The following is a 27,258-nucleotide window of genomic DNA, read 5'->3' on the forward strand; positions in this document are numbered from 1 at the left end:
TGTGCATTTCAGCCTATGATGAAAAGGACTTTTTTTCCCCTTATTTTTGGTGTTAGTTCTACAAGGTCTTGTAGGTTTTCATACAACCACTCAAGTTCAGCTTCTTCGGCATTAGTGGTTGGGGCATAGACTTGAATTACTGCTATTTGAATATTTTGCCCAAGAACTGAGATCATTTTGTCATTTTTGAGACTGCACCTAAGCACTGCATTTCAGACTCTTTTGTTGACTATGAGGGAGCTACTCCATTTGTTTTAAGGGATTCTTGCCCACAGTACTAGTTACAATGGTCATCTGAATTAAATTTGCCCATCCCATCCATTTTATTTATTTATTTTTTTCATTTATTTTTATTAGTTGGAGGCTAATTACTTCACAACATTGCAGTGGGTTTTGTCATACATTGACATGAATCAGCCATGGAGTTACATGTATTCCCCATCCCGATCCCCCCTCCCACCTCCCTCTCCACCCGATCCTCTGGGTCTTCCCAGTGCACCAGGCCCGAGCACTTGTCTCATGCATCCCACCTGGCTGGTGATCTGTTTCACCATAGATAGTATACATGCTGTTCTCTTGAAACATCCCACCCTCACCTTCTCCCACAGAGTTCAAAAGTCTGTTCTGTATTTCTGTGTCTCTTTTTCTGTTTTGCATATAGGGTTATCATTACCATCTTTCTAAATTCCATATATATGTATTAGTATACTGTATTGGTCTTTATCTTTCTGGCTTACTTCACTCTGTATAATGGGCTCCAGTTTCATCCATCTCATTAGAAACTGATTCAAATGAATTCTTTTTAATGGCTGAGTAATATTCCATGGTGTATATGTACCACAGCTTCCTTATCCATTCATCTGCTGATGGGCATCTAGGTTGCTTCCATGTCCTGGCTATTATAAACAGTGCTGCGATGAACATTGGGGTGCACGTGTCTCTTTCAGATCTGGTTTCCTCAGTGTGTATGCCCAGGAGTGGGATTGCTGGGTCATATGGCAGTTCTATTTCCAGTTTTTTAAGAAATCTCCACACTGTTCTCCATAGCGGCTGTACTAGTTTGCATTCCCACCAACAGTGTAAGAGGGTTCCCTTTTCTCCACACCCTCTCCAGCATTTATTGCTTGTAGACTTTTGGATAGCAGCCATCCTGACTGGCGTGTAATGGTACCTCATTGTGGTTTTGATTTGCATTTCTCTAATAATGAGTGATGTTGAGCATCTTTTCATGTGTTTGTTAGCCATCTGTATGTCTTCTTTGGAGAAATGTCTGTTTTAGTTCTTTGGCCCATTTTTTGATTGGGTCATTTATTTTTCTGGAATTGAGCTTAGGAGTTGCTTGTATATTTTTGAGATTAATCCTTTGTCTGTTGCTTCATTTGCTATTATTTTCTCCCAATCTGAGTGCTGTCTTTTCACCTTAGCTTATAGTTTCCTTTGTTGTGCAAAAGCTTTTAAGTTTCATTAGTCCCATTTGTTTATTTTTGCTTTTATTTCCAATATTCTGGGAGGTGGGTCATAGAGGATCCTGCTGTGATTCATGTCGGAGAGTGTTTTGCCTATGTTCTCCTCTAGGAGTTTTATAGTTTCTGGTCTTACATTTAGATCTTTAATCCATTTTGAGTTTATTTTTGTGTATGGTGTTAGAAAGTGTTCTAGTTTCATTCTTTTACAAGTGGTTGACCAGTTTTCCCAGCACCACTTGTTAAAGAGGTTGTCTTTTTTCCATTGTATTATTCTGCATCCTTCTTGTTGAAGACTAAGGTGACATTAGGCTCATGGACTTAGCTCTGGGCTTTCTTTCTGATTCCAGTTGATCTAATTTCTGTCTTTGTGCCAAGTACCATACTGTTCTTTGAATGACTGTGTCTTATTGTAATAGAGTCTGAAAGTCAGCAGTTATGATTCCTCCGAGTTCCCATTCTTCTTTTCTCAAGATTACTTTGGCTATTCGAGTTTTTTTTTTGTATTTTCCATCAAATTTGTGAAATATATTTTTCTAGTTCTTGAAATAGCCGTTGTAGCTTGATAGGGATGTGCATTGAATTATAGTTTGCTTTGGGTTTAGAATAGCCATTTTGACAATATTGATTCTTCCAATCCATGAACATGGTATGTTTCTCCATCTGTTTGTGTCCTCTTTGATTTCTTTCATCAGTGTTTTATAGTTTTCTATGTATAGGTCTTTGTTTCTTTAGGTAGATATACTCCTAAGTATTTTATTCTTTTTGTTGCAATGGCGAATGGTATTGTTTCCTTAATTTCTCTTTCTGTTTTTTCATTGTTAGTATATAGGAATGCAAGGGATTTCTGTGTGTTAATTTTATATCCTGCAACTTTACTATATTCATTGATTAGTTCTAGTAATTTTCTGGTAGAGTCTTTAGGGTTTTCTATATAGAGGATCATGTCATCTGCAAACAGTGAGAGTTTCACTTCTTCTTTTCCTATCTGGATTCCTTTTACTTCTTTTTCTGCTCTGATTGCTGTGGCCAAAACTTCCAACACTATGTTGAACAGTAGTGGTGAGAGTGGGCACCCTTGTCTTGTTCCTGATTCCAGGGGAAATGCTTTCAATTTTTCACCATTGAGGGTGATGCTTGCTGTGGGTTTGTCATATATAGCTTTATTATGTTGAGGTATGTTCCTTCTATTCCTGCTTTTTGGAGAGTTTTAATCATAAATGAGTGTTGAATTTTGTCAAAGGCTTTCTCTGCATCTATTGAGATAATCATATGGCTTTTATCTTTCAATTTGTTAATGTGGTGTATTACATGATTGATTTGTGGATATTAAAGAATCCTTGCATTCCTGGGATAAAGCCCACTTGGTCATGGTGTATGATTTTTTAAATATGTTGTTGGATTCTGTTTGCTAGAATTTTGTTAAGGATTTTTGCATCTATGTTCATCAGTGATATTGGCCTGTAGTTTTCTTTTTTTGTGGCATCTTTGTCTGATTTTGGAATTAGGGTGATGGTGGCCTCATAGAATGAGTTTGGAAGTTTACCTCTTCTGCAATTTTCTGGAAGAGTTTGAGTAAGATAGGTGTTAGCTCTTCTCTATATTTTTGGTAGAATTCAGCTGTGAAGGCATCTGGTCCTGGGCTTTTGTTTACTCATCCTGTCCATTTTAATTCACTGATTCCTAGTCTGTGGGTTCAAGTCCCAGACTGAGTCGCACAGTTTCATTTTGGCAGATGTCATGCACATCTTGACTGGTGCAGGCAACACCCACCCTCCCTCTCCCTTTTTGACAGCCTCCCTGTGCTTTAGTCCCAAGAAAGCTAAAACCGTATTTTCCAGACTCTCTTGCAGCAACAGTTCTGCATGTTACCAAGGACTCATCATGCAAACTCACCCATAAGAGACTTGAAGGGTGGAGAAGTGTGGAGTGGTGGTTACATAGGGTACCTGACATTTTGGGGCATTGGTGACCAAGGCTATATTAGGTCAGTGTTTCTCAATCTTTTTCCTCTTATTATTGATCTCCTAAGGAGTCTTTTTAGACTTGCCCCCTTAATTTAAATAAGCTATATATATATATATATATAAACTATATAAACAAATAAACTATATATCTATTTATGTACTAGATGTGTGTTTTGTGTTTTAAAGAGTAAGTTTGCGTAGCCTCCCCCTTCCTCCAAACAATTTTTGCTGCTGTTGAGGAAATACCACCCCTGTTGAGTATGAGTGTACCATCTGGTTCCTAAAATCCTAAGTACCAAACAGCAGGGGGTAGATGCACAGGATGGTGGTGTGTGTGGGGGGATGGTGGTTACTATTTGAACAGTCCCGTGGTGTGACTGAGTGTTGTTCTTGGCTGTGCAACATCCATGTGTTCCAACACAGGACAGAAGTGAAAGGAATCCTTTCACGACACCAAAAAAAAAAAAAAAGATCCTAGGCTCAAGGCTCACTTTAGCGTTTAGAGAGCAGCAATCAGAATGGATAAGGAGAAAGTACTGTTCTGGAACATAAAACTGAGAGATTATACAATGCATGTGATCATGGTGATAAGAGTTTTAGAGTCATGTGGTAGGATTTAGAGATGAATTAGTGATAGTTACATGGAAAACAGAATGAAGAAAATGAAAAGGCAAATGTTAACTCTAGGAAAAATATAAAGTAGTAGCAAAATGGAAACATGATCATAGTATACAGTGTGACTTATCTTTGAATGATATTTATGAGGTCCTAATAATGAAAATTCTGAATATTTACTTAATCCAAGGTAGTGATACAATTATATTGGGAGGCAAGGGTTGGAGGGAGAATGAGAAAAGAGCTGTATTCAGGCATAGTAAAATCGTCGATGTATAATATTTAAAATGAGGAGGTCTTGAAATGGCAGTGTAGGGACTTTCCTGACAGTTCAGTGATTGAGACTTCACCTTCCAATGTGGGGTGGTGGTGGGCGTGGTGGTGGTGGTGGTTCAACCCCTGGTCAGGAAACCAAGATCCCACATGCCTCATGGCCGAAAAAACAAAATATGAAACAGAAGCAATATAGTAGCAAATTCAAAAAAGACTTAAAAAATAGGTCCACGTCCAAAAACCTTAAAAAAAAAGAGAAATAGTAATATAAACTTTTTTTTTTTTAAAGAAAATGCAGAGGACAATGCCAACAGAGACAGTTATAAGAGTTGACTCCAGCAAGCAAAACAGAAGTGGGGGCAGGTGGGACTAGGGACTTGACTTTTTCATGAAATACAGTTCTATTTATTTGATTTTTAAATTTACACCCATTTTACTTCACCTCGGTATGTACAGAGTTTTCCACCATTTCTCCTCTTCACTGCAAATCTTTCAAGAGAAAACACTGATAATCAAAAATATCTGTGCTTTGGACTTCCTGATGGTTTAGTCGTTAAGACTCTGTGTTTCCGCTCCAGGTGGCATGGGTTCAATCCCTGGTTGGGGAAGTTCCACTTGCCACCTGTGAGATCATAAAAAAAAAAATCTGTCCCTTGATGCTGAGGTCATCCAGCTCTGCCTCGTGTGTATATCATACCCTCAGTGACAGGCTCTTTTATATTTGCCCAGTTAATCTGCACTGGGGGAAATTGATCAGAAAGAGTGAACAAGCTCAAAGGTATGTTAATAGGGAAACACTAAAATGTCATTATTGTTGTTATTGTTATTGTGCAGTTGCTGAGTTGTGTCTGACTCTTTGCGACCCCATGGGCTGCAGCAAGCCAGGCTTCCCTGTCCTTCACTGTCTCCTAGAGTTTGCTTAAATTCATGTCCATTGAGTAGGTGATGCCATCCAACCATCGCATCCTCTGTCACCCCCTTCTCCTCTTGCCCTCAATCTTTCCAGCATCAGGGTCTTTTCCAATGAGTCAGCTCTTCACATCAGGTAGCCACAGGTAGCCAAAGTCTTGGAGCTTCAGCTTCAACTGGGCTTTAGTTCATGGGAAGCAAAGAATCGGACACTACTGAGTGATCTACAAAACTTCAGTATATGCATGAGAATTACACATTGCTAAAATGCAGATTCCAGTTCTTTGACCTAGAAATTATTGTTCTCATTTTTCTCCCTTTTTAAAAAATATTTTGATTCTTTATGTGTTTGGTATGGCCCAGGAATCTGGATTTTAAACAAGTGTCATGGGTAATTCTGATTAAGGTGGTACTGTGGAAGTCATGTAGACACACTCACTTTTTGAGTTGTGTCAGACATACTAGAGTTTATTTTAATTTTCTTTTATTTGAGTGACACCCAAGGAATTCCAAAGGGAACAATTTTAACTGCTTTCTCAGCTAAATATCTAGGGACCAGTAGCTGAATATATTTTACATGAAGAGGAATGGAGTAGCTTTATGCAATAAGATCAAGTTCCTGGCTCCTGTCCTAGAATAATGTAAGATCATTTCATTGGTTACCAGTTGGATGCTAACCAAAGAAAGATAAATATTTGTGGATTCAGAGATAGTATTTAAAGAAATACTGTAGAGAAGGATGAAGTCTAATGCTACCTGGAATTTTCAAAATCATCAATCAGAGTAATCACTTATAAATGCATCACAATGTAATATGGCAAATCATAAATTATACATTCATTTGCTTAGTTCTTACCCATGAAATTCTTACATAAATTACTGTTTGTCTTTTTTTCATCCTTTTCCTTCTGTGTAGGTTGTAAAGGCTCAGAATAGACACTGACAGCTGAAAAAAATAATATAACTTACCATAATATGTTCCAGCATCTAAGAAGATGAAAAAGTTTAAACCTAGCTGTCATTTATTTTTGTAAGTATAAAGCTCTATTAATACTTTCAGGTGAGATAGGCCAGGACTGTTGTAAATCATCTAAGTTAATGTCTTTACACTCCAAATCTTAGCCCTTAGTGTTCCCCACCCCCCAGCCCCGATTTGGAGGCAGAAGCTAAACCAGCCTTTGTTTCTAATCTCCACTTCTACTTTGTATATTGTGTCTATGGTAAATGTGACCATATACTGTAAGGTCAGTTATTCCTAAAATAATAATGGTGCAGAGGATGATGGTGATAGAGGTGATGATGGTTAGTATTTATTGAGAGCTTACAATGTTATGAGCAGTAAGTGTTTTATGTGCATAAAGTTATTTGAATGGCATAAATCATTATTATTCCCATTTTACAGATGAGAAGATTGAGGCTCAGGGAGGTTAAAAAATCTTGCCCAGTATAAATTAAGTAACAACTAGGCTTCAAATTCAGATATGCAGATGATACCACTCTAAAGGCAGAAAGTGAAGAGTAATTAAAGAGCCTCTTGATGAAGGTGAAAGAGGAGGATGAAAAAGCTGGCTTAAAACTCAACATTAAAAAACTAAGATCATGGCATCTGGCTATCACTTAATGGCAAAAAGATGGGGGAAAAGGGACAGATTTTATTTTCTTGGGCTCCAAAGTCACTGTGGACAGTGACTGCAGCCGTTAAATTGAGACACTTGTTCCTTGAAAGGAAAGCTATCACAAACCTAGACAACATACTAAAAAGCAAGGACATCACTTTGTAGACAAAGGTCTGTACAGTCAAACTATGGTTTTTCTAGTAGTCATGTATGGATGTGAAAGCTGAACCATAAAGAAGGCTGAGTGCTGAAGAATTGATGCCTTTGAACTGTGGTGTTGGAGAAGACTCTTGAGAGTCCCTTGGACAGCAAGGAGATCAAAACAGTTAATCCTAAAGGAGATCAACCCTGAAAATTCATTGGAAGGACTGTTACTGAAGCTGAAGCTCCAATACTTTGGTTCCCTAATGTGAAAGGCCGACTCATTGGAAAAGATCCTGATACTGGGAAAGATTGAAGGCAAAATAAGAAGGGAGTGACAGAGGATGAGATGGCTCGATAGCATCATTGACTCAGTGGACATGCATTTGAACAAACTCCAGGAGATAGTGGAGGATAGAGGAGCCTGGCATGCTACAAACCATGAGGTCGAAAAGAGTTGGATACGACTTAGTCACTGAACAGCAACAACAGGCTTCAAACTCAGGCAATCTGATTGCATGGCCAATTTCTTTAGCTGGTGCTTTCTATAATCCCACCTTCCTAATGCCTCAACAAAGCTAGGGGTGATATCTCAAATGAAGAATCTGAGAAAGGGGCTTCCGCTGAGGTTATTGCCCCCTGCTTTACATTCTTGTTTTGGACATGGCAACACATTATTTATAAATTTAGTAATACAATTGATTTAAACTACCTTGGGATCATTTGGCATCTCTTTCATTACAGTCTTTCCCTTAATTTTAATGTGTTGTGATTTTCATAAGAACTATCATGTGATAGACAGTATTTTAAGCCTAGGTCAGAATTTACATACAAAAACCTAAGTAAGAGAGAATAACTATTGGCTTTCAAACGGAAAATAAGTGAAAAGATAATTTGATGAAATAGAAACCAGGCCATAATCTTTTTATAAGGATGTTAATTAGCAGGTGAAGTGAAAGTCACTCCGCTGTGTCTGACCCTTGCGACCCCATGGACTGTAGCCTGCCAGGCTCCTCTGTCCATGAAATTTTCCAGGCAAGAATCCTGGAGTGGGTTGCCATTTCATTCTCCTCCTTAGCAGGTATACCTTATGTTTAACCAGAGGAGTCACCTGTCCAGGAGAGCAAGTCATTTTGGCCAGGGGACAGGGCTAGGTGTGGTAACCAGAGTTTACACACGGACATGATCGCATTCCTAATTCCTCACCACTTAGGGCTCTAGCATTGGTATTGTAAGCCATGGACAAAGCCCAGCATCTGGAAAATGACAACAATATGGAAAGGATCTAAGGAGAAAACAACACATGCTTTTCAACACTCATGCAGAGGGAAACTTGCTGAAAGTGACAGGCTTCTGAGGGGCAACACAGAATTCTTTGGTGGGCTGGAAACTCACCAAAAGCTTTCTTTTTGTCCCAGAGCCAGCAACAGAAGAGGTGAGGAAGCAACTCCCGCTCTAGCAGCCAGACCAGACTATTTAGAAGAGCAGTCAACATCTCTACTTGACATGTCTCTGGTTAGAGACGTCAACATATTTAAGGAAGGGAACTCTTCTTATAATTATAGACAAGCTGAAATAACCTGAACTATTAGACAGAACTGAGAAAATAAGTCCTTCTTAGCCTATGTGTTACCCCAAGTAGAGGCAGTAGTACAGCTAGCAGTGATGGTGATTATGATGAAAGCTGTCGTGGGTATTTTGACTTACATTTAAGATGTTTCATAATTTGGACACAAATGCTATTATGCAAACATGGGAGACTGCACTCTGTTTTTCTGGGCCTAAACATCAGAGGGTTTCAGATGGTGTCATTAAAGTAAATAAGCACTAAGGGGGTGCTCTTTTAATTGAGATGATTCATTGATGTAACAGTAGGAAAGCCAAATAAATCTATGAGGGAAATATTTCCCCAAGATCCACAGACACAACACAGAAATCATCACAGATCCTTGAGAATCACAAACATTGTTGAGAAAAAGTTGATTAGAGATGTAGTAACTTACAGGTAGTTATGAAACCAATGAAACAACTGGAAGGCCATGCAATTCTCCAATTGATAACAGGAGTTTGGCTTGTATCTCTTAGTCAAACAAAACTAGACTAAATGGCTCAGAGAGACAGAAAAAAATTCTAAAAATTCTTGGGAGTCATAATTTCAGAAGGAACCATTGAAATTATTTAGTTTTTTAATCTCTTATAGACAGTGAAACTGAAGATAAGAGGTTTGTTTGTTGTTAAAGGTCTTCTTAGAGCCAGTTAACAGCTGCGCCAGGACTTCAATAGCTCCAGGCAAGTCTCCTAACCTCTACTGTTTTCTGTGCTTGTTACCTCTGGTTCAGTTTATTTTTTGATGTCCTAACTGAAGCATATATGTTTTAAAGAGTGACTTTCTGAATTTCATGTTTTGGTCTCAAGCTAGGGTTAGCTTGTTGTTGTCGTTGAGTCATGTCTGACTCTGCGACCCCTATGGCACTCCAGGCTTCCCTGTCTTTCACTATCTCCTGGAGCCTGCTCAAATTCATGTCCATTGAGTCAGTGATGCCATCCAACTGTCACCCCCTTCTCCTCCTGACCTCAATCTCTCCCAGCATCAGGATCTTTTCCAATGAGTCAGTTCTTTGCACCAGGTGGCCCAAGTATTGGAGCTTCAGCTTCAGCATCAGTCCTTCCAGTGAATATTCAGGGTTGATTTCCTTTACAATTGGCTGGTTTGATCTCCACGCTGTTCAAGGGACTCTCAAGAGTCTTCTCCAGCACCATGGTTCAAAAATATCAATTAACGGCTAGCTTATAAGTGCTTAAAGATGCCAGTTGGTTACCTGGGGCTTTTATTATGCATATGGTCCAATGCCCTTCATCAGAGTTATCCCAAGATATAAGAGCAGAGAATAGGCAAAATAATTGCCTTGCAAACTCAAATTTCATGACACATACTATTTTTATTTATTTATTATTATTTTTTTAGTTCTACCACTTTATTGCTACCAACCCATCTCCCTCCACCCTTGTGCACACATGCTCAGTCATGTAACCCCATGGACTGCAGCCTGCCAGGCTCCTCTGTCCTTGGATTTTTCCAGGCAAGAAGACTGGAGTGGGTTGCCATTTCCTTCTCCAACATACCATTTTTATGAAACAAAAACAGCGTGGCAAATTATTCATTTCTTCTGAGTGGTTTATTCAAAGTTAAGAATAAGTTGGGAAGGGAAACCTTCATTTTTGCAATCTTCAATTACCATAGCCAATTTAGTGGGGGAGACCTAGGTAGCCAGGATGAGAACTTGGGTAGATGGTCATTTTATTATATGTGAACTCTTAATGCTCTCACAATTTGGTCCAAGTAATTTTTGTTAAAACGTGCTTGCTACATTGAAAGCTCTTTCCTGCTAGTTATCATTTCTCATACTAATATTACTATTATCTTTAAAAATAATTAACCTATTATTAATTTTACACTGATACGTCACTGCTGTGTGGGCTTTTCTCTAGTTGCGGCGAGTAGGGGCAACTCTCAGGCATAGAACCTGTGTCTCCTGCACTGGTGGGCATAACAATCCATATTTAAGGCACAGAGATTTGAGACAGACTTCTCAAGTTCACAGCTGTTTGGTGCAAAAATCAGGATAAAATGTTTGGGGTTAAAATATAACACTAACATTATATATGCAATAGATAACTAAGAAGGACCTACTGTTGGAGAAGGAAATGGCAACCCACTCCATTATTCTTGCCTGGAGAATCCCATGGACAGAGGAGCCTGGTGGGCTCAATCCATAGGGTCGAAAAGAGTCGGACATGGCTGAAGCGACTTAGCACAAGAACCTACTGTATAGCACAGGGAACTATACCCAATATCTTGTAATAACCTATAATGGAAGAGAATGTAAAAAAAGGAATATATATTTATATATATACATGTATTGGAGAAGGAAATGGCAACCCACTCCAGTATTCTTGCCTGGGAAATCCCATGGACGGAGAAGCCTGGTAGGCTATGGTCCATGGGGTCGCAAAGAGTTGGACACGACTGAGTGATTTCACTCAGTCCATATAATGGAGGAGAATGTAAAAAAAGGAATATATATTTATATATATATATGTGTATAACTGAGTCATCTTGTTGTACACCTGAAACTAACACAATGTTGTAACTCAACTATATTTCAATGAAAAAAAAATGTCAGGACTAAAGTTCAGGTCTTTTGACTTTCAACCAAGTTTCTTTCTCCTGGATGAGTTCTTTTCATTCTAACATTAAAAAAAGGATCTTGTTTTGTATTTTTCTTATAACAATTCACTGTTTTATGAATACATATGACTCTTGTTTTGATTATAAGCATCATTTACTCTTTATAGCATGTCCCACCCCACAGTTCACAAAGATAGCAAGTACTCAGTAAATGTCTGTTTTTAAGATCAAGTACGTGACTTTTATAAGATGAATGTTATCTGAGTTAGGACAGTGAGGCATTGTATATAATTAATTCAATTCTTTCCCCCATCATCACAGTTTAATAAGAGCTTCAGGTCTAATTAGCAGATACTGGTCAAAAGGCCTGCATCAAATTTATGCTATCATCACTGAGTTATTAGCTTGAAATATGGGCTTCACTTCCTTCATTAAAAACATGAGGTGCAGTACTTTCACTATGAGAAAAATACTATTTTCAGAATCATATCTCTTGGATGGTTATGAACATTTCTTAAGTCTTAGTATATACCAAGCACAGTCTGAGTTCTTAGGTAAGCTTTTATAACTTTATAACTCAGAGCTGGTGCCATATTATGCTTTTACATATGAAGAAACTGAACCTTAGGTTAAGTAACTTGCCCAAGGTCTTGCAGCTAACAAAACACAGAGACAGATTAAAAACCTACGTGGGTGTGACTCCCAAACAAAGTTGTTAATACTCTACTGTACTATACCTATAGCTCTGACACAATTATAACACAATATTGACACAGCTAAACTTACCAGTTGGATATTTTCCCCACTGCAGTTATTAAGTTAATTTCATGCAGTCACCTCAAATAGTGAACTCTGTTCTGTCATGTCCTACTAAAATAAAAATTCAGTCTAAGGAAACTCCTTTTTGTAGACATTAGTTATTCCAGACCTGAGGTTGTATCTTTATGCTACTTTAGGTTGCAGTATGTTTCCAATGTCAACTTTTTAAGTTTTTAAAACAGTATTTCAAGTTTTCCTTCAGTTTGTATGCTTAGCCACCTGCATGCTTTTTCTACACTTCCCCAAAGTGGAGGAAGGGAAAAACAGAAAACTTTCTGAGATTAACAGAGAGCTCCATATCATTGGGATAATATGTTTGAATGCACAGCCCACTGAACAGACTTGGTTTCTAACTGATTACAGCTCCCCACGGAGAAGAAAGACCCTGGCTTTTTTATTCTCTGAATCTCTTGTTCAGTTTGGTTGTTAGGATTAAGTTAAGCAAGCAAAGAAGGTTAGGCAGGAAGCGATTGAATCAATTAGTTCAACCGCCTCCTTTTCAGAGAGACCACCAAGTTCCAGGAGAATTGATGCTTTACTGAAGCCTGTGTACACAAATCTGTGCCGTCTCACCGTCCCAAGAATCTACAGTAGCTATCAAGTAAATGGCACGCTTGACAGTAGGTGAGAATTTCTGGGCTGGGTTTAAGAGCGAAGAGGAAGAGGGTGTAGTATTTAAGAAAAACTCCCAAGGCCCATTTCTTGGATCCCAATCCAGCCTCGGCTATTTACTCACAGTGCTGTCTTGGGCAAGTTACTTCTCTGTGACTCCATTTCTTTAGTTGAGGGTGTTAACTAAACTAACTATAAACTAGTTAACGGTACCACCCTCAAGTGGTTGGTGTGGGGATTAAGTGAGCTACACCTTTAAAACAGCAATGAAAGCATTATGAAGGCGTGCGGTTGAAGTCTAACGAATCATTGTTTCTACGAAAAATTTCAGACGCTTAGATCTTCCAATTTTGAGCTCTCCCATGCTCTATCCTGGCATTCCTCAGCGTTTTGAAACCTTCTAAACAAAGTCGACACCTGCATTTTCGAAGAACTCAAATGGTTCACGTTTATGAAATACTGAACAAACAGATACACATTACACACACCAGCACACATCGAACGCACGTGTTAACAGCACAATAAAAAGAGTCTGGGGGAGCAGGTGCTTCAGGGGTTATTAAGAAATGCTGAGAAACAGCGTTCGATCCGAGCAAGGCGGTCCTGGGATGTGGATACTGGCAGTTAAGGACACACACAGGCCGCAGGCGCAGGCACGGGTGACAACTGCGTCCCTCCCTGGGGCTGGGCGCCATTGCGGCGTCGAAGGGGACCAGTCTCACCCCGCCAGGCCCAGGTGGGTTGCACGGTGACCGAAATGCACACTCAACCGGAAACTGGCCCCAAGTTTGGTTTTTTTTTTTTTCACCGCAATCGTGTGATGCTGGCGATGGGACAGGGAGGCCTGGCGTGCTGCAGTCCATGGGTTCGCAGAGAGTCGGACACGACTGAACAGCAATCTGAAGACAAAGGCACTTCTTATCTAGGTCACCATTCTGGGGGTTCTGTGGCCCTCCTCCTCCTCCCGGACCCCCCCCCCCCGCCCCCCCGGCTTTGTCCCCAACTTCCCCCAGCGCTGGTTCGACGGCGCCCCGCACGTCCGTCCGTCTTTGTCCGGCGGCCGCCCGGCTCCCCTTTGTTGTCCACCGCTGCTCCTGGAGAGGGGTGGGCTGGCCGCTGCGTTCGAGGAGAAGGAAGGAGGGGGCGCTGGGGGGGGTGGGAGCGGGGAGAGGAGGCGGAGAAGCCCGCACCCGAGGCGGGAGGCCTGCCCGCGAGCCGTCCGCCAGCCGCAGCCGGACTACCCCTGGTTCCCCCCATGCCAGACTCCGGGTCCCCGGGGGCCCGGGATGGGGCGGAGCGCCGCGCGGCCGGCGGCCCCTGATTGGCTGCGGGCGTCGAGGCGCAGCGCCGCGATTGGGCCGCGGGGCTGTCTGGCGCGAGGGCGCGCGAGGTGGGGAGGGGGCGGCTGGAAGCTGCTGGAAGTCAGGGGGCGGGGCGCGCGCGGGAGGCCCCGGGGGGCGCGGGGGGAGACGACACGAGGGCGCGGCCGCGGGCCGGCGGGCGGGGGCGCCGAAGGAGGGCCGAGCGGGTGGCCGCCCCCCGGCCCCGCCCTGGCCCCGCCCCGCGCGCTCCGACCGCGGGCGGCCAGCGGGGCGGGCGGGCGCGCCGGCTGTATCCCCATCCTCTCGGGCGCGCACGAGCGGCTCGGGCGGAGCGGCAGGCCGGCCATGGCCACCACCAGCACCGCCAGCACCACCAGCACCACGGGCTCCACCCTGCTGCAGCCCCTCAGCAACGCCGTTCGGCTGCCCATCGACCAGGTCGGTACCCAAGGCGGCCCCGCTGGCCCCGCGCCGCCCTCTCCGCGCGGGAGCTGGGGCGCGGGGCGCGGGGGCTGGGGCGCGAGCCCCCCCGAAGGGAGGGGCGTCCCTGCTTGTTATTGTCCTCGCGTAGCCAGGCGCCGACTGCACACCCACCCCCCGCCCAGCTGCCCACCCTGCCCCCACCTCTCCGGGGCAGCCCGGGGGTGGGGGGCGCGCGCAGGGCCCCCGACGTGCGCGCGTGCATCCTTGGCCCCCGCTCTCCGCCTGGGCAGCGCCCGACCCCGGCGGGCAGTCGGCGATCGAAGCCCCGAGCGGCTTCCAGTGCGTGGTGGGCACGGGTGTAGACAGTGCGTGGAAAGGCTGGCTTTGCGGGAGCCCGGGGTGTCTGTGCCCTGCGCGCGTGGCACCCGACGTTCCGCCGGGGGGGTGGAAAAAGGATGGATGTGCCGAGGTGGAGGGAGCGCTTGGACGCGCCGTGGTGTGGCCTGGAGGAGGCCAGCTCCGGGGTCGGCCACTGGCCCTTGGGGACAATTGGCATTGAAGTGCGGCTTATTCGAGGAGGCCCCCGTTTGGCGGGGGGGTGGCGGGGCGGGAAGGCAGAGGTTCTGTGGAAAAGTCAAAGTGAGTTTAATGACCAGGGTTTCCAGCGGAGAAAGTGGCAACGTTGTAGACGGGAGACACCCTACCCCGCTCCCGAAAAGCATTTGACACAGTATAGGGGAAGATTTGACATTTCAGTCCTCACTTGGGAGTTTGCAACGAAGGCCTAAAGGGTTATTGAGAAAGAAACAGTCTTGCGATGGGAAAAGCAGCGCCATTTTTTTATTCAGAAAAGAAAGTTTGGGAGTTGTCAAGAGTGATATTTAGGGCAGTTGGGGGCTCAGAGACCATTGCTTTAGCCCCAGGCTAGAGGTAGTTCGCTGAAAATTTTGCTTCAGATTATTTCAAGTGGACCTGATCTAGAAGTGTTTGCACTTTACAGGGGATCCTGGGTCACTGTCCTCTTGAACGTGTCGCTGTCATTGATGTCATCAGGGATTTCATTTCTAATACAGGATTCCTCTGTGTTCAGACTCCGTTTCATAGCAGCAAGAGGGGACATTATCCCGTGCTTAACGTTGTGACACTTGGTACTTTGTGCTTCACTGTTGGAAAAGTAAAACAGAAATATGTCCAATGAGTATAGAAAAATTCTGTCTCTGTTCATATCTGAATTCCTTATATTTCAGTCATAACTGTTGGTTCTTAGTGAATACTATCCCCCATACATCTTTTTTTAAAAATTAAAGATTTTATTTTATATTGGAGCGTAGTTGACTTACAATGTCGTGTTAATATCAAATGTACAGCAAAGTGATTTGGTTACATATATGCAAATATCTATTCTTTTTCAGATTCTTTTCCCATGTAGGTTATTACAGACTGTGGAGTAGCGTTCCCTGTGCTGTACTGTAGGTTCTTGTTCATTATGTTTTCTATAGAATAGTGTTTATAAGTTTCTCCCAAACTCTTAACTCGGTACATCTTCAATGAAAGTTAGAATATGAATCTTGCTAATAGATTCAGGTGCTAATAGTGAAATTCATTGCATGTTGTAAGAAAGTAGTCTTCTCTGTTTATTAATAAACCGATCAGAACTCAGGGTTTTTTGTCTTCTCAGTCCTGTGGAGAATTCTCACTTTCCTGCAGTGGAGCACAGTGGATGCCTTTTAGTGTATTACAACCCCCTTGACTTTTTTTTTTTTCTTTTTTATTTCATTGTTTTGGCCACTCGATTCTCATCTGGAGCAGAAGCAAAAGGAACAGAGAACCAAAGTTTTTTAAAAAAGAATTGAAGATGAAATTTCAATTTTTTAAGCATTTGTGTCTGTGAAGAAGTAAGAACCAGGAGATGGTGATGGAGGAGTTAGATGCAGTCCCTGTCCTCTGTGGTCAGGGTCTGGGAGAAAGCCTTTGATGGTTCCTTGAACACAAAACTCCAACTGGTGGACACTGGAAATATGCTAGGTTTGGTGGCATTTCTTTTGTGTGTTGCTCTTCCTAAAAAGGACAGAAACTATGGAATAGACTCACAGGCAGAAAGTGAGAGTAAAGAATGATTATGTCAAGCAGCTCGTCCTTGTGAAGAATCAAAGCCAGTTGCTCTTTATCTGTGGATGGCTTGACTCAAGAGACCCATGAATTCCATGTCTATTTTCCTGATCTTTCTCCTCCTGCCTCCATTCAGGATGACTAATGGAGGCAAGAGAGCAAGACAGAAACAAATTCTTTTAATCCTGGGTATGTACAAACCCCATTGAAAATAGATCATAATTTGACCTAATTTTAAATAATCACAAGAGGCCATCTACAATGAAAAAACAGATAGTTTAAAAGCATGACTGCTATAAGCTGTGAGCTATGGGAAGAAGAGTTAAGTGACTCATTAGCAAGAGGAAAACCAGGCTTGGCAATAAATATCACCTACTACAGGGAAAATGTGTCTTGGAGACTGATTTTTTTTTAACTCCTCAGATTATCAGTATTTAAAAACAAATGATACAATCAAAAGGTTTTTTGGCTTGCTTGTTTTTTATTTTCTGGTTTCCAGGTACAATTTTTTCCGAAGGCCCTGAGAAAGGTACTCAAATTTACCCTCCACTCTAAGTGGGAGAGATCTTTTGTGTGGGTGGCTGGGAAAGATTATTTGGTAGTGGTTTAGTTGATAAGTCATGTCCGACTCTTGCAACCCCATGGACTGTAGCCTGCCATGCTCCTCTGTCCATGGGACTTCCCAGGCAAGAATACTGGAGTGGGTTGCCATTCCCTTCTCCACCCCCTTGACTTAAGTACGTGGCAGCTAGGATATCAGCAAATGCAGGGTAGGTATCTGTTTTTTGAAAAAAATGTTTTGCCATTGAAAGCAAGAAAGATAGGCCTATAGCTTTTCACTTGATTTAGGGATCAGGATTGTGTTCTTTTTCCTCCCTCTGTTTCTCTCTCTCCCTATCACGATGACATATTTTCTCTGCTGTGCTAATGCCTTTTAGTTTATATAATGCTTGTAACTTTAAAAGTGATTTGATGTAATGAAATCATTTAAAAAAATCTCAGCAATCAGGAGCAAGTTCATTTCGGTCCTGACATAAAGTAGGAGAATCAAGGGATGGTGACAGGACTTCAAATTTTGACTTTCCTCCTTTATCATCTACAGGTATTTTTTCTTTTTTTGTTGATTTACTTTCAGCTGCGCTGGGTCTTCATTGCTCTGCATGGACTTTCTCTAGTTGCAGCGGGCTGGACCACTCTTCCCAGTGGTGCGCCAGCTACTCATGCTGTGGCCTCTCGTTGCAGTGCTTGGGGTCAGTAGTTGTGGCTCATGGGCTTAGCTGCTCCGCTGCATGTGGAATCTTCCTTAGTCGGGATTGAACCCACGTCCGATACATTGGCTGCTGGATTCTTATCCACTGCTGCCACCAGCAAAGTCCTCCACAGCTTTTGATTTTGTACTTTGAACACCTTCATTCTCTGGAGACTACTCTGAATTTGCATAGCCAGTTGTATTTTGGGTTGTTTTTTCTCTTAGCAAGTCTTAATATTGGTTTAATACAAGGCTTAACTTTTTATGGTGATAATACACTGTTTTTCTGAAGCACCGAAGAATTAACTTTTTTTTGCTGATAAAGCACTTGGAATAACTAAAAACTCATTTAGTAAGACTGGATAAGTAGTCATTGAGTCACTATTTTGAAGTTGAGCAAAACAGAAATTAAATTTGGTAACATGTAAATAATCGGGTCCCAGTTGAGAGAAAGCCTAAGAATTAGTTGTAATCAAATAGTGTGATTCAACCAGAGAAAGACAAATCAGGAAATGAAAATGTAAAAATATAACTTCTTAGTATGTTAATTTGGTATGTGCTAATTAACAGTGTTTTGAAAAATTAGGAAATTATAAAAGCAGTTATTTGATATCAGAGGACGAGAAGGACCTTAGAGCCAGAAAATATCTTTTTTTGATAGACTATGAAATTTCGGAAATGATAGAGATTATGTATGGGATATAAGAATGCACGTTGCAGGATCATGTAGGTGAGAAAGGAGGAAATATGTTGCGCTGAGGCCAGGCGAAGAAAAGGAGCAGAGTTACGGCTTGACTGAGACTCCTGAGAATTCCAGAGACACCTTGAGGGAACGGTAGTGTTTGTTCAGTAGGTCTTACATTTAAATGTTGATAAACACGACTGAGCGACTGAACTGAAGTGAAACATATAAATCTGGTATTGAGTGAGGTTCAGTGATGCTCCAAGATGGGAAATATCTAGCATCTGATGTTTTCCCTTTCCAGGCATTGCATTCCAGCCGACCTTATTTCTAGGGCGGTTTGTTATCACTAAAGGGATCTGTGAGGATATTTGGGCTAAGGTGGGGAGACAGGGGCCAAACGTGTTACTGAGAAAATGTCAGATGTCATTGAACAGAGTTGTATTCTTTATTAGTTGCTGAGAATTTTTAAATGGTGAATTTTTAATTCCTGAATACCAAACAGGAGAGAGTAATTATGTGTCCAGATCAACCTCTTTTTTTGTTTTTTTTTTTAACCTCGACATGTAGATTCTATTGTATTTGACTTACTTCATCCTCTGTGTTATCAGATCGAGGGATTCTCTAGCCTTTTTCTTCTTCCCTCTCTTTACCCTTCCTTTTAAACCATTTTTCTTCTTTTTTTCCCTTGATGCTGGAATTACAGTGAGGTTGAAGTAAGTTTCCCTGGTGATGTGATGTCCAGGATGGCATACTTGGCCTCATGGGACAGGGCTGTTGGGGATAAGGTCTTTGTTTTATAGATGAGGTGCTGAACTTTCTGGGGCAAGGAGAGGGGCGGGAGGGAGACTCAAGATATTTTGAAAGGTTTGGAGGAAGGAGAAATAAGGACCAGTGGTTGTGACAGGTTCTGCAAAGTCAGGTAATAATCATCATGGGTAAAACCTGACAGTTGACACACCTCTTTTACATTCTTTGTATCATTCTCTTCCATCCTCGCAACACCTTGTGAAGTCAGATAAAATTCCAGGCCTGAACTATTTTAGCTTCAGGTGTGTATGTACGTGGGGTTTCCCTGGTGGCTTAGTGGTAAAGAACCCGCCTGCCAATGCAGGAGACTTAGGGTCCATCCCTGAGTTGGAATGATCCTCTGGAGGAGGAAATGGTAACCCACTCCAGTATTCTTGCCTGGAAAATCCCATGGACAGAGGAGCCTGGAGAGCTACAGTCACTTGGGTCACAAAAGAGTTGGACACGACTTAACAATTAAACAACAATATATGTGCATATGGTATTAAGCATTTGAGTAAAAGCTCTGTTTTAATTTATTTTTTTAACATGTGGCAAGTTGTTTGGTAGATCATTGTTTTAGATCCAGGTTGCCCAGTGTATTTTTGAAGGACAAGATGGAGAAGAAGACCTTTCCTAACGCCGAAGTGCTGGTGGAGATGGTTGGGGTGGGGAAAACCCTGTGTGGACAGAAGAGAGAATCCTTGTATCCTTTTTTTGGGGTCATTTTGTTGATTGATGGTTTCTATGTCTTCTCCCCAACTTAATGCCATGTAAACAACCCGGGAAGTGAAATACTATCTTAGGGAAAAGAGGAGTTTAAAATGTTAACCGCTTTAATTCTCCTCCAGTTGTGTACTGTGATGAACCCTGTTCTATAGGTGAAGAAGCAAAGGACATTCTCAGTTTTGAGCCTTTTTAAGATTATGACTTTCAGGAAAAGAAGGTTATTGGCAACAAAACAAGCAAATCAAAGGTCTGTTTTATTTTAAATTTGCCATTTGAATGCTTTAGGTTTTGGACATAAATATTTAACTCATTTGTCTCTCCTGTCTAGTTTTACACTCGTAATGAGCCTCAGCCTTCATCCTGAGAACCCTGCCGTATTGAGGCAGTCTGCTGTGGAAGAGTCCTTTTAATCAGGAAGGCATATGGGCCTGAGAATCTTGACTCTCTATTTTGGGCCCTGCCAGTTAACTAATTTTGAATACGTCACTTTACATAAATGAGTTTCCCCCTGTGTAAAATGTGTGTTGCACTTGGTTTTAAAATTCCATGATTCTGTGTTTGTTTCATCCAGCTGCCCCAAATTCTTTTTGGACTGAGTTGAAGGGAGTATAAATACGAACTCGGGGAGGAAAATGGACTAATGAATTTTGATGTCTTCAGCAATAAGTTTAAACTGCCCGTCTGGTTAGTCCCAGGGCAAATGCAGAGGACCAGGTGGTCTAGGTTGTAGTCCATGTCGGTTTCCCTGTGTCAGTTTCCCTTCCTCGATAGAAAGTAGTAATGCCGTGGCAGAGTAGAAATGGCGTGGTTGGTTTGGAACGAGATTCTGCCAGCCTTGTGCTTGTTGGCAAATTACTGTGTATTTCCTGAAGACCCAGTTTCCTCATCTATAAAATAAAGATAATAAATAGTAGCATATTTGTATGCCAAGACATGGAAGCAACCTAGATGTCCATCGACAAGTGGGTAAAGAAGCTGTGGTACATACACCTAATGAAATGTTACTCAGCCATAAAAAAGAATGGATTTGAGTCAGTTCTAGTGAGGTGGATGAGCATAGAGCCTGTTACACAGAGTGAAGTGAGTCAGAAAGTGAAAAATAAATACTGTATATTAACACATATAGAGAGACTCTAGAAAGATGATACTGATTAACCTATTTGCAGGGCGGGAATAGAGATGCAGACTTGTGGACACAATGGGGGAAGGAGAGGGTGGGATAAATTGAAAGTAATATTGACATATATTTACTGTGTAAGATAGATAGCTAGTGAGAAGGTGTATACCACAGGGAGCTCAGCCCAGTGCTTTGTGATCACCTAGAAGGGTGGGATGGGTGGGGTGGGAGGGAAGTTTAAGAGGGAGGGGATATATGTGTACTTACAACTGATTCATAAGAAACCCATGGTTTCTGTATGGTAGAAACCCAACACAAAATTGTAAAGCAATTATCCTCCAATTAAAAATAAATAAAAAATAAATAGTAGCTATTTGTAGATGATTGTGATGGTTAAAATACATGACCTATGTAAAAATACCCGGCCCTTGGTATATGTTTGCTGCATGTTCCTTTCTTCTTTACAAAGTATGAAATATTTGGGATGTGTCTTCTATTTTTCTTTTGGGGAGCTGACATCTGTTCATATATATTCCATTTTAAGTCTCTAGGGCTTCCTTTTTAGGAAGGGAAATTTCAGGCTCAGGTTTAGTCCTATCCCCCACATGGTGATTAAACTGGGATTAAAATCTCATTTTGAATTTGGAGTCAAAAGTGGTTTTTCTGCTTCCTCACTGTTCAAGAGTTCTTTGTCCTCTGCTTTAAAAATGCCTGAGTAGGCTCAGATAACCCTAGTCTCTGTTTACCGTGGCCCATCAGAGCTGACTTTCCAGGGAAATAAAACAGCTCACAGACAGCTTTTGCATGCAGTCAGTTTAGCAGGTGGGATTCTGCGATGATAGAACTTGGCAAGATTTCTTTCAAATAAAACAAGCTGCAAACAGGGGCCCCTGGAAGAGTGGTCGTGTAATGGTTTTATGAGTGACCTGGGTCCTGCTTTGGTAAATATGTAGGATGCGGAACAGGGCAGGGACAGCTGAAGCGTGAAAAAGTAGAATTGGGTTTCAGGGGATTTGAACAGACAGCATGTACCCCCTCCTTTGCTTATCAGAATCCTCGCTGCTCTTTCAAGCCCGCATCCAGTGCCCCTTGCCCATGAATCTTCTCCTGAGTCCCATCTGATGTGATTGCTGTCGTGTTTGAACCACAGAGGCATTTTGGATCTGGCACTGTTCTGGCATTTATGTTCTGCTTAATGTTGTATGTATCTGTTCGGGTTCTGGTAGGAGACAGGCTGAAAGGTAACCACGGAGACTCCAAGAACCATTTACTAAGAGGTGGACAGGTTTGGGGAAATCAACGAGGACTGGATGGTCTCCCAGGGCCAACTCCTGTGGGCCTGGGGGAGCGAGGGGAGGGAAAGACAGAGTCCTTGGGAATGAGACCCGCCCCCCAGGGGTGGAGGAGCTGCTGTGGCCCGCCGTGAGGACCCAGCCAGCCTGCAATGGGCTTGAGGGAGAGGGGAGGGGGGATGAATACGCCACTCCCTCCATCCTCTCTTTCCGGCTGGTGCCTTGGTTAGAGGGCAGGTTGATGCTTCGGTGGGGGCTGGGGGAGCACAGAGTGCAGTGGAGAGTGGATCTGGAGGGCACTGAAGTCCTGTGCAGGACACTGCCATCACTGATGGGTCCTTCACCGTGTCACTCATCTCTCCACGTGAGGAATACGATAAAAACCCTTTTGTCGGCCATTAATGCGCGTCCTCCTCCCGTCTCTTTCTTCGCAGTCGCATATTTTGAAAGAACAGTTGGATTGTGCCTCTTCCATTTTTCTCATTTCTGTTTACTTCCAGCCATCATAATCAGGCTTCTGCCGCCAGTGCTAATAACCACACCCAGTGGCAGGCTTTCTGCCTTGTAAAACTGATGGGTTACATGCTTACAACGCTGCCCAGCTTCCAGGCTGCCCTTCGCAATGCCGTTCTCTCTTTTCTCTTTTCTTAGGTTTCACTGGGTCTTATTTGCAGCACACGAGATCACATGAGATCTCTGATTGTCATTGCCGCACATGTGGGATCTTTCACTGCAACATGTGGGATCTAGTTCCTTGACCCGGGATTGAACCCTGGCCCCCTGCATTGGGAGCTCGGAGTCTTAGCCACTGGACCACCAGGGAAGTCCCTGCAGTACTTTTTAAAGTGTGACCACTAAGACCTCTAAGACCATTTGTGTCAAAAATCATGAGGGATAGTTGTTTAAAAATGTTTATTCCCAGGCCCTCCCCAGACCTACAGAATGAGGGCCAGGGAACCTACGTTTTTAACCAGGCTTCTTCTTAGCCCCTCCCCTACCATCAGAGGTAGATAGCTACCTGGTAGATAGAACCTTTTTAAGGTTCTCTGTATTATTAAAAGGTAATAAAAAAAATGTGATGCATTTTTTAATTGTTTGCATTTTTCAATGTTTGCATTTAACCAATTAACTTGTAGTCTCTAAAATGTAATGCAGTGTAATTGTGCTATTGACAACATAGTCAGTTTTTGGGAAAGATAAAATCCATAGTGCACACTGGGCAGTGTGACCCTGAGTTTTCAGCGAATGGTGTACATGTGTCCTTGTAGTCCTATCGTTGTATCTGTAGTGAGTGTACATGTGACCTCATTGGAGAACATGTCAAGAGTCTTAACTTTGGGATCCTTCCAAACCATGAGGCCTGCTCTGTAAGAGGCCCTGCCCCCACCCCCAGCCCCCACCACATTCTAAGCCTGCTCACCTCTGGGAACCCCAGGCCTGAAGGAGAGGCCTAGAGCCTCCCTGAGCCAGTGGAGGCCAGCTCCCCTTCTGTTACTCAGATTCCACCCTCACTTTGGTCTCCTCTCACATACCTCCAGCTGTCTCTGGCAGGAGCTGGAAGTTGCCAGAACTGCCAGAGGTTGTCAGGCTGGAGGTTAGATTCTGGTCTGCCGCCCACAGTACCTGCATGAACCAGTTACTTAAGGTTCCCACCGTACATCTTCCTATCTTTTAACTCCATGCCTTTGATCAGACTTCTGCCTGAAATGCCCTCTGCACTCCTTTGGGCCAGCAAACCTGTACTTGGCAGTACTCAGCTAAAGCCTGTGCCTCGTTGACGAAGAATTTTAAAGACTGGAAAATCCCTTGGACTGGCAGGCTACAGTCCATGGGGTCGCAAGAGTTGGAGATGACTTAGCGACTAAACCACCACCACCATCCCATCCTTTCCAGTCCCTTGCTGCTCCCTCTGGGCCTCCTGTGTGTCTGACGCAGGCGCACACAGTAGGTGAGTGCCTGCTGCTGCCTGAGGCTGTGGGCATCCTGGGTGGAGCCTCGTCAAGGAGGTGCTTCTCGAACCTCTGGGGTGTTTCTGCCAGGAGGCCGGCGCTGCGGAGGAAGCTCAGAGAGGAGACTGACAAACGGACAGACAGTTGTCCTGTTTTTATCTGGAAGGAACAGAGAGCTGGGCTTTGAGTGCCCTGCCCTCTCTCTTGTGGGTGTGGGCCCTGCAGGAGGGTTCCTTTCAGATACCACCCCCCCAGCCAGGTCCCCCAGCCAGCTAGTCCAGGAAAGCCCGGCTAGTGGCAGGTGTCACCAGGGGCCCCTCCCTGGGTGGCCCGTGTCCTTGGGGAGAGATGAAGCCAGGGGCCAGCCCAGCCACCAATCAGATGGACCTCACTCTTCCACGAAAGTCCCAGCCTCCTACCAGCTCAGCATCGGACAAAGATGCTTTCTGTTTTAATCCGTAATCCCGTAGAAGCTTTTTTAGTTTTTCGAGGTTTTCTATGCCAAACTGGTTATCTATAGAAGGTCAGAGTTATAGGTAGTATATACATTTAAATATATTTAAGTTACTCAGTTACATGTTATATTAAAATAAATAGCTCCCTGCTTATACAAACAAAAAATTCTGAATTCTTTCATTTTCTCTTTGAAGGTAGGTTATAGGTAAAACTACAATGTATGAAAGACATTTAAGTGATACTTGTTAAAACTGCGGAGCAAGGCGCTGCCTTTTGCACAACACTGGTTTCAAAACCACTGGTCCTTTGGGTGCACAATAAATAGTGATTGAATTGAGTGTATCTGATTTAACAATATGAAATATCAAAGGTAAATGTGAAGACTTGCAGTGAAGTACTAGAAATTAATTATATAGAAGGACACTTGCCTGAGACTAGCATTAAATTTTATAAACCATGGGAGTTTCTGTGTATTGTAAGGTGTTGTGACCTGACAAGGTCATGGGTCAGGTGAAGTGGTTAATATCAACATGAATTCCAAATTTATGTCCTGGCCAGGCAAGGAACATAAATGGATGTAAATGAAGGTATGCACAGCCTGACTGTCTGGAACACCCATGCCCAGCCTAAAAGGAAAGCCCACATTCACATTCACTGATGGTTACCAGAGCTGGTTTTTCAGGGGAAGCCGGACTTCTGGATTTTTTGTGTGTGAAAATTTGTGATTTTTAAAATCTTGCCCAACATTTTCCTAAGTTTTCATTTTTTTTTGAGCCCAAACAACTTAGCTAAGGCCAGATTTAGCTTATTGGGCATTAGGAAGAAGGTTGCCGTTTCTATTACAGTCGATAGTGGTCATCCAATCTGAAGGACACTGTCTTCTTTGGAGACATTAAGGATACTTGACAGACCCCATGATAACCATACCGGGCAGTCAGGGCTGCAGAAAGCTTGGGGGCCACGTCATGTGATCCTTGAAGATGTAAGTCTCGTGTTTCATCACTTAGTAATTTTGTCCTTTAAACTGGCCAGCAGGATTTCAGATTAAGTTTTGTCTGACTAGTTCTTGTCATTTGGAAAGAGTCACATCTCAGAAATAATCTTGAACATTAATCCCATTGAAGTGGAAAGGTTGGAATTTCCCACTACTACCATTTTATTTTTTTTTGCAGATGGATTATTTCAGTTATTACTGGACCTAAGTGGTCAAGGCTGTTTTATGGGGTGTGAAATTATGAAAAATATGTCTAGCTAGTAGAGAATAAAGTCGTACTTGGAACAGTCTTGATTGCCAGATAAACCCCTACCAATTTTTAAGTTTTGTTTTTTTTTTTTGAGTGTACATTGAATTTTGGCCAGCATCTTTTATCTTGTGATAACTGTTTGGGCTTTGAAGTTTAAGTTTAATCTACAGTGAGTTTCACTTGAGGTTTAAGTTTAATCTATGTGAGTTTCACTGTGAGTGTTAGTGTGCCTTTTCTAATACTGGGATGGACACAGCTGTTCTTGTTAGCTGCTTACCAAGAATAGATGTGACGAAGACTTTTGGTGTCTGTGTAGAGCTGAGAGGGTAGAGATGGAGGGCAGGGTGGGGTGCCCTTGGCTGCTACTTAGTACCTTCGGGGATGGTTTCGTGTGCTCAGTCTAAGATTACCATCCCGCTATGGGATCCCTGCACCTTTCCTGTAGGTTGAGACGAGTCATATCTTCTCCTTTTGTTCTTGGAAAATATTTTAAAAGCCACACAGTAAAGGAAAATTTTGGTATATTTGGCATCACCGCTTTGAGCTTCAGCCTTCCATTAGATTTGAGTGGAAATTCTGATCAACTAGTCAAAATTGAAGAATAGAGTTTCTGGGGTCTTGTCGAACTGTATGTTTTTTCTTCTTTCCCATATGGATTGGAAGGATTCATTTCTAAAGAGTTAGGTTTCTTTTTTTAAATTTTAGGAAATATAAATTAGTGGAGAAATAAATATGTTGTTCTGAGAAGGTTTTTGGCACAGGCTCAGTTTCAGCACATGGGACTATGAAATAATTTATAAAGTAACTCTGTTAGGAATGTGGCATTTGGTAGGAAACACGTGTCAATTTAGAAAAAAATCCTGCATGGAATATTAAAGATAGAAGGATGTTGGGATCATTTCAGCGAGGACAAAACAGATTGAAATAGTGCCAGAAGCCTGGTCTTGGATTGTTTCCCCTTTTTTTGTATTGATTTTACTGAAAGCAGGAACCTCTGGAAAATAGTGAAAATATTAAATTGCTTTTGCCTACTCTGCCCCTAACTCCAGATTTGGTAAGTGTACCAAACATCAGAGTTTTAGCTCTTGTAAAATGAAGGAGCACTGTCAGTACAGGTCAGCGCCCTGGCCAGGCTGGTAACGCGGGTTTGCAAGGAGACTAGTCATCTTTCTGCTGGACAGTGAGCAGCGCGCAGTGAGGGAAAACCTAATGTGCGTTAGTAGAAGTTATATACTGGGGGAGATGGTCAGGGTCAAAATCAAGAGCCTTCTCTGAAACCGGGGCCCAAGTCAG

General features: G+C 42.6%; 1 protein-coding gene and 1 pseudogene across 2 annotated transcripts in view; one reads left to right on the top strand and one right to left on the bottom strand.

The window, feature by feature from the left end:
• The window catches only part of LOC122442504, a 47,533-nt pseudogene extending 33,260 nt beyond the window's left edge, over positions 1-14,273 (bottom strand).
• MBOAT2 (membrane bound O-acyltransferase domain containing 2) overlaps positions 14,052-27,258 on the top strand; it is a 99,861-nt gene continuing 86,654 nt past the window's right edge. Inside the window, exon 1 of one of the 2 annotated variants that reach the window (XM_043469396.1) lies at positions 14,052-14,364. In XM_043469396.1, coding sequence (XP_043325331.1) covers positions 14,272-14,364 — 93 coding nt within the window. In that variant the 5' untranslated portion in view covers positions 14,052-14,271. Of the gene's footprint in view, positions 14,365-17,109; positions 17,229-27,258 lie in introns of those variants that run through there. The other variant, XM_043469397.1, reaches the window with a different exon arrangement.

Source organism: Cervus canadensis, chromosome 5 (assembly GCF_019320065.1).
Source record: "Cervus canadensis isolate Bull #8, Minnesota chromosome 5, ASM1932006v1, whole genome shotgun sequence".
In the NCBI taxonomy this organism is placed as follows: Eukaryota; Metazoa; Chordata; class Mammalia; order Artiodactyla; family Cervidae; genus Cervus; species Cervus canadensis.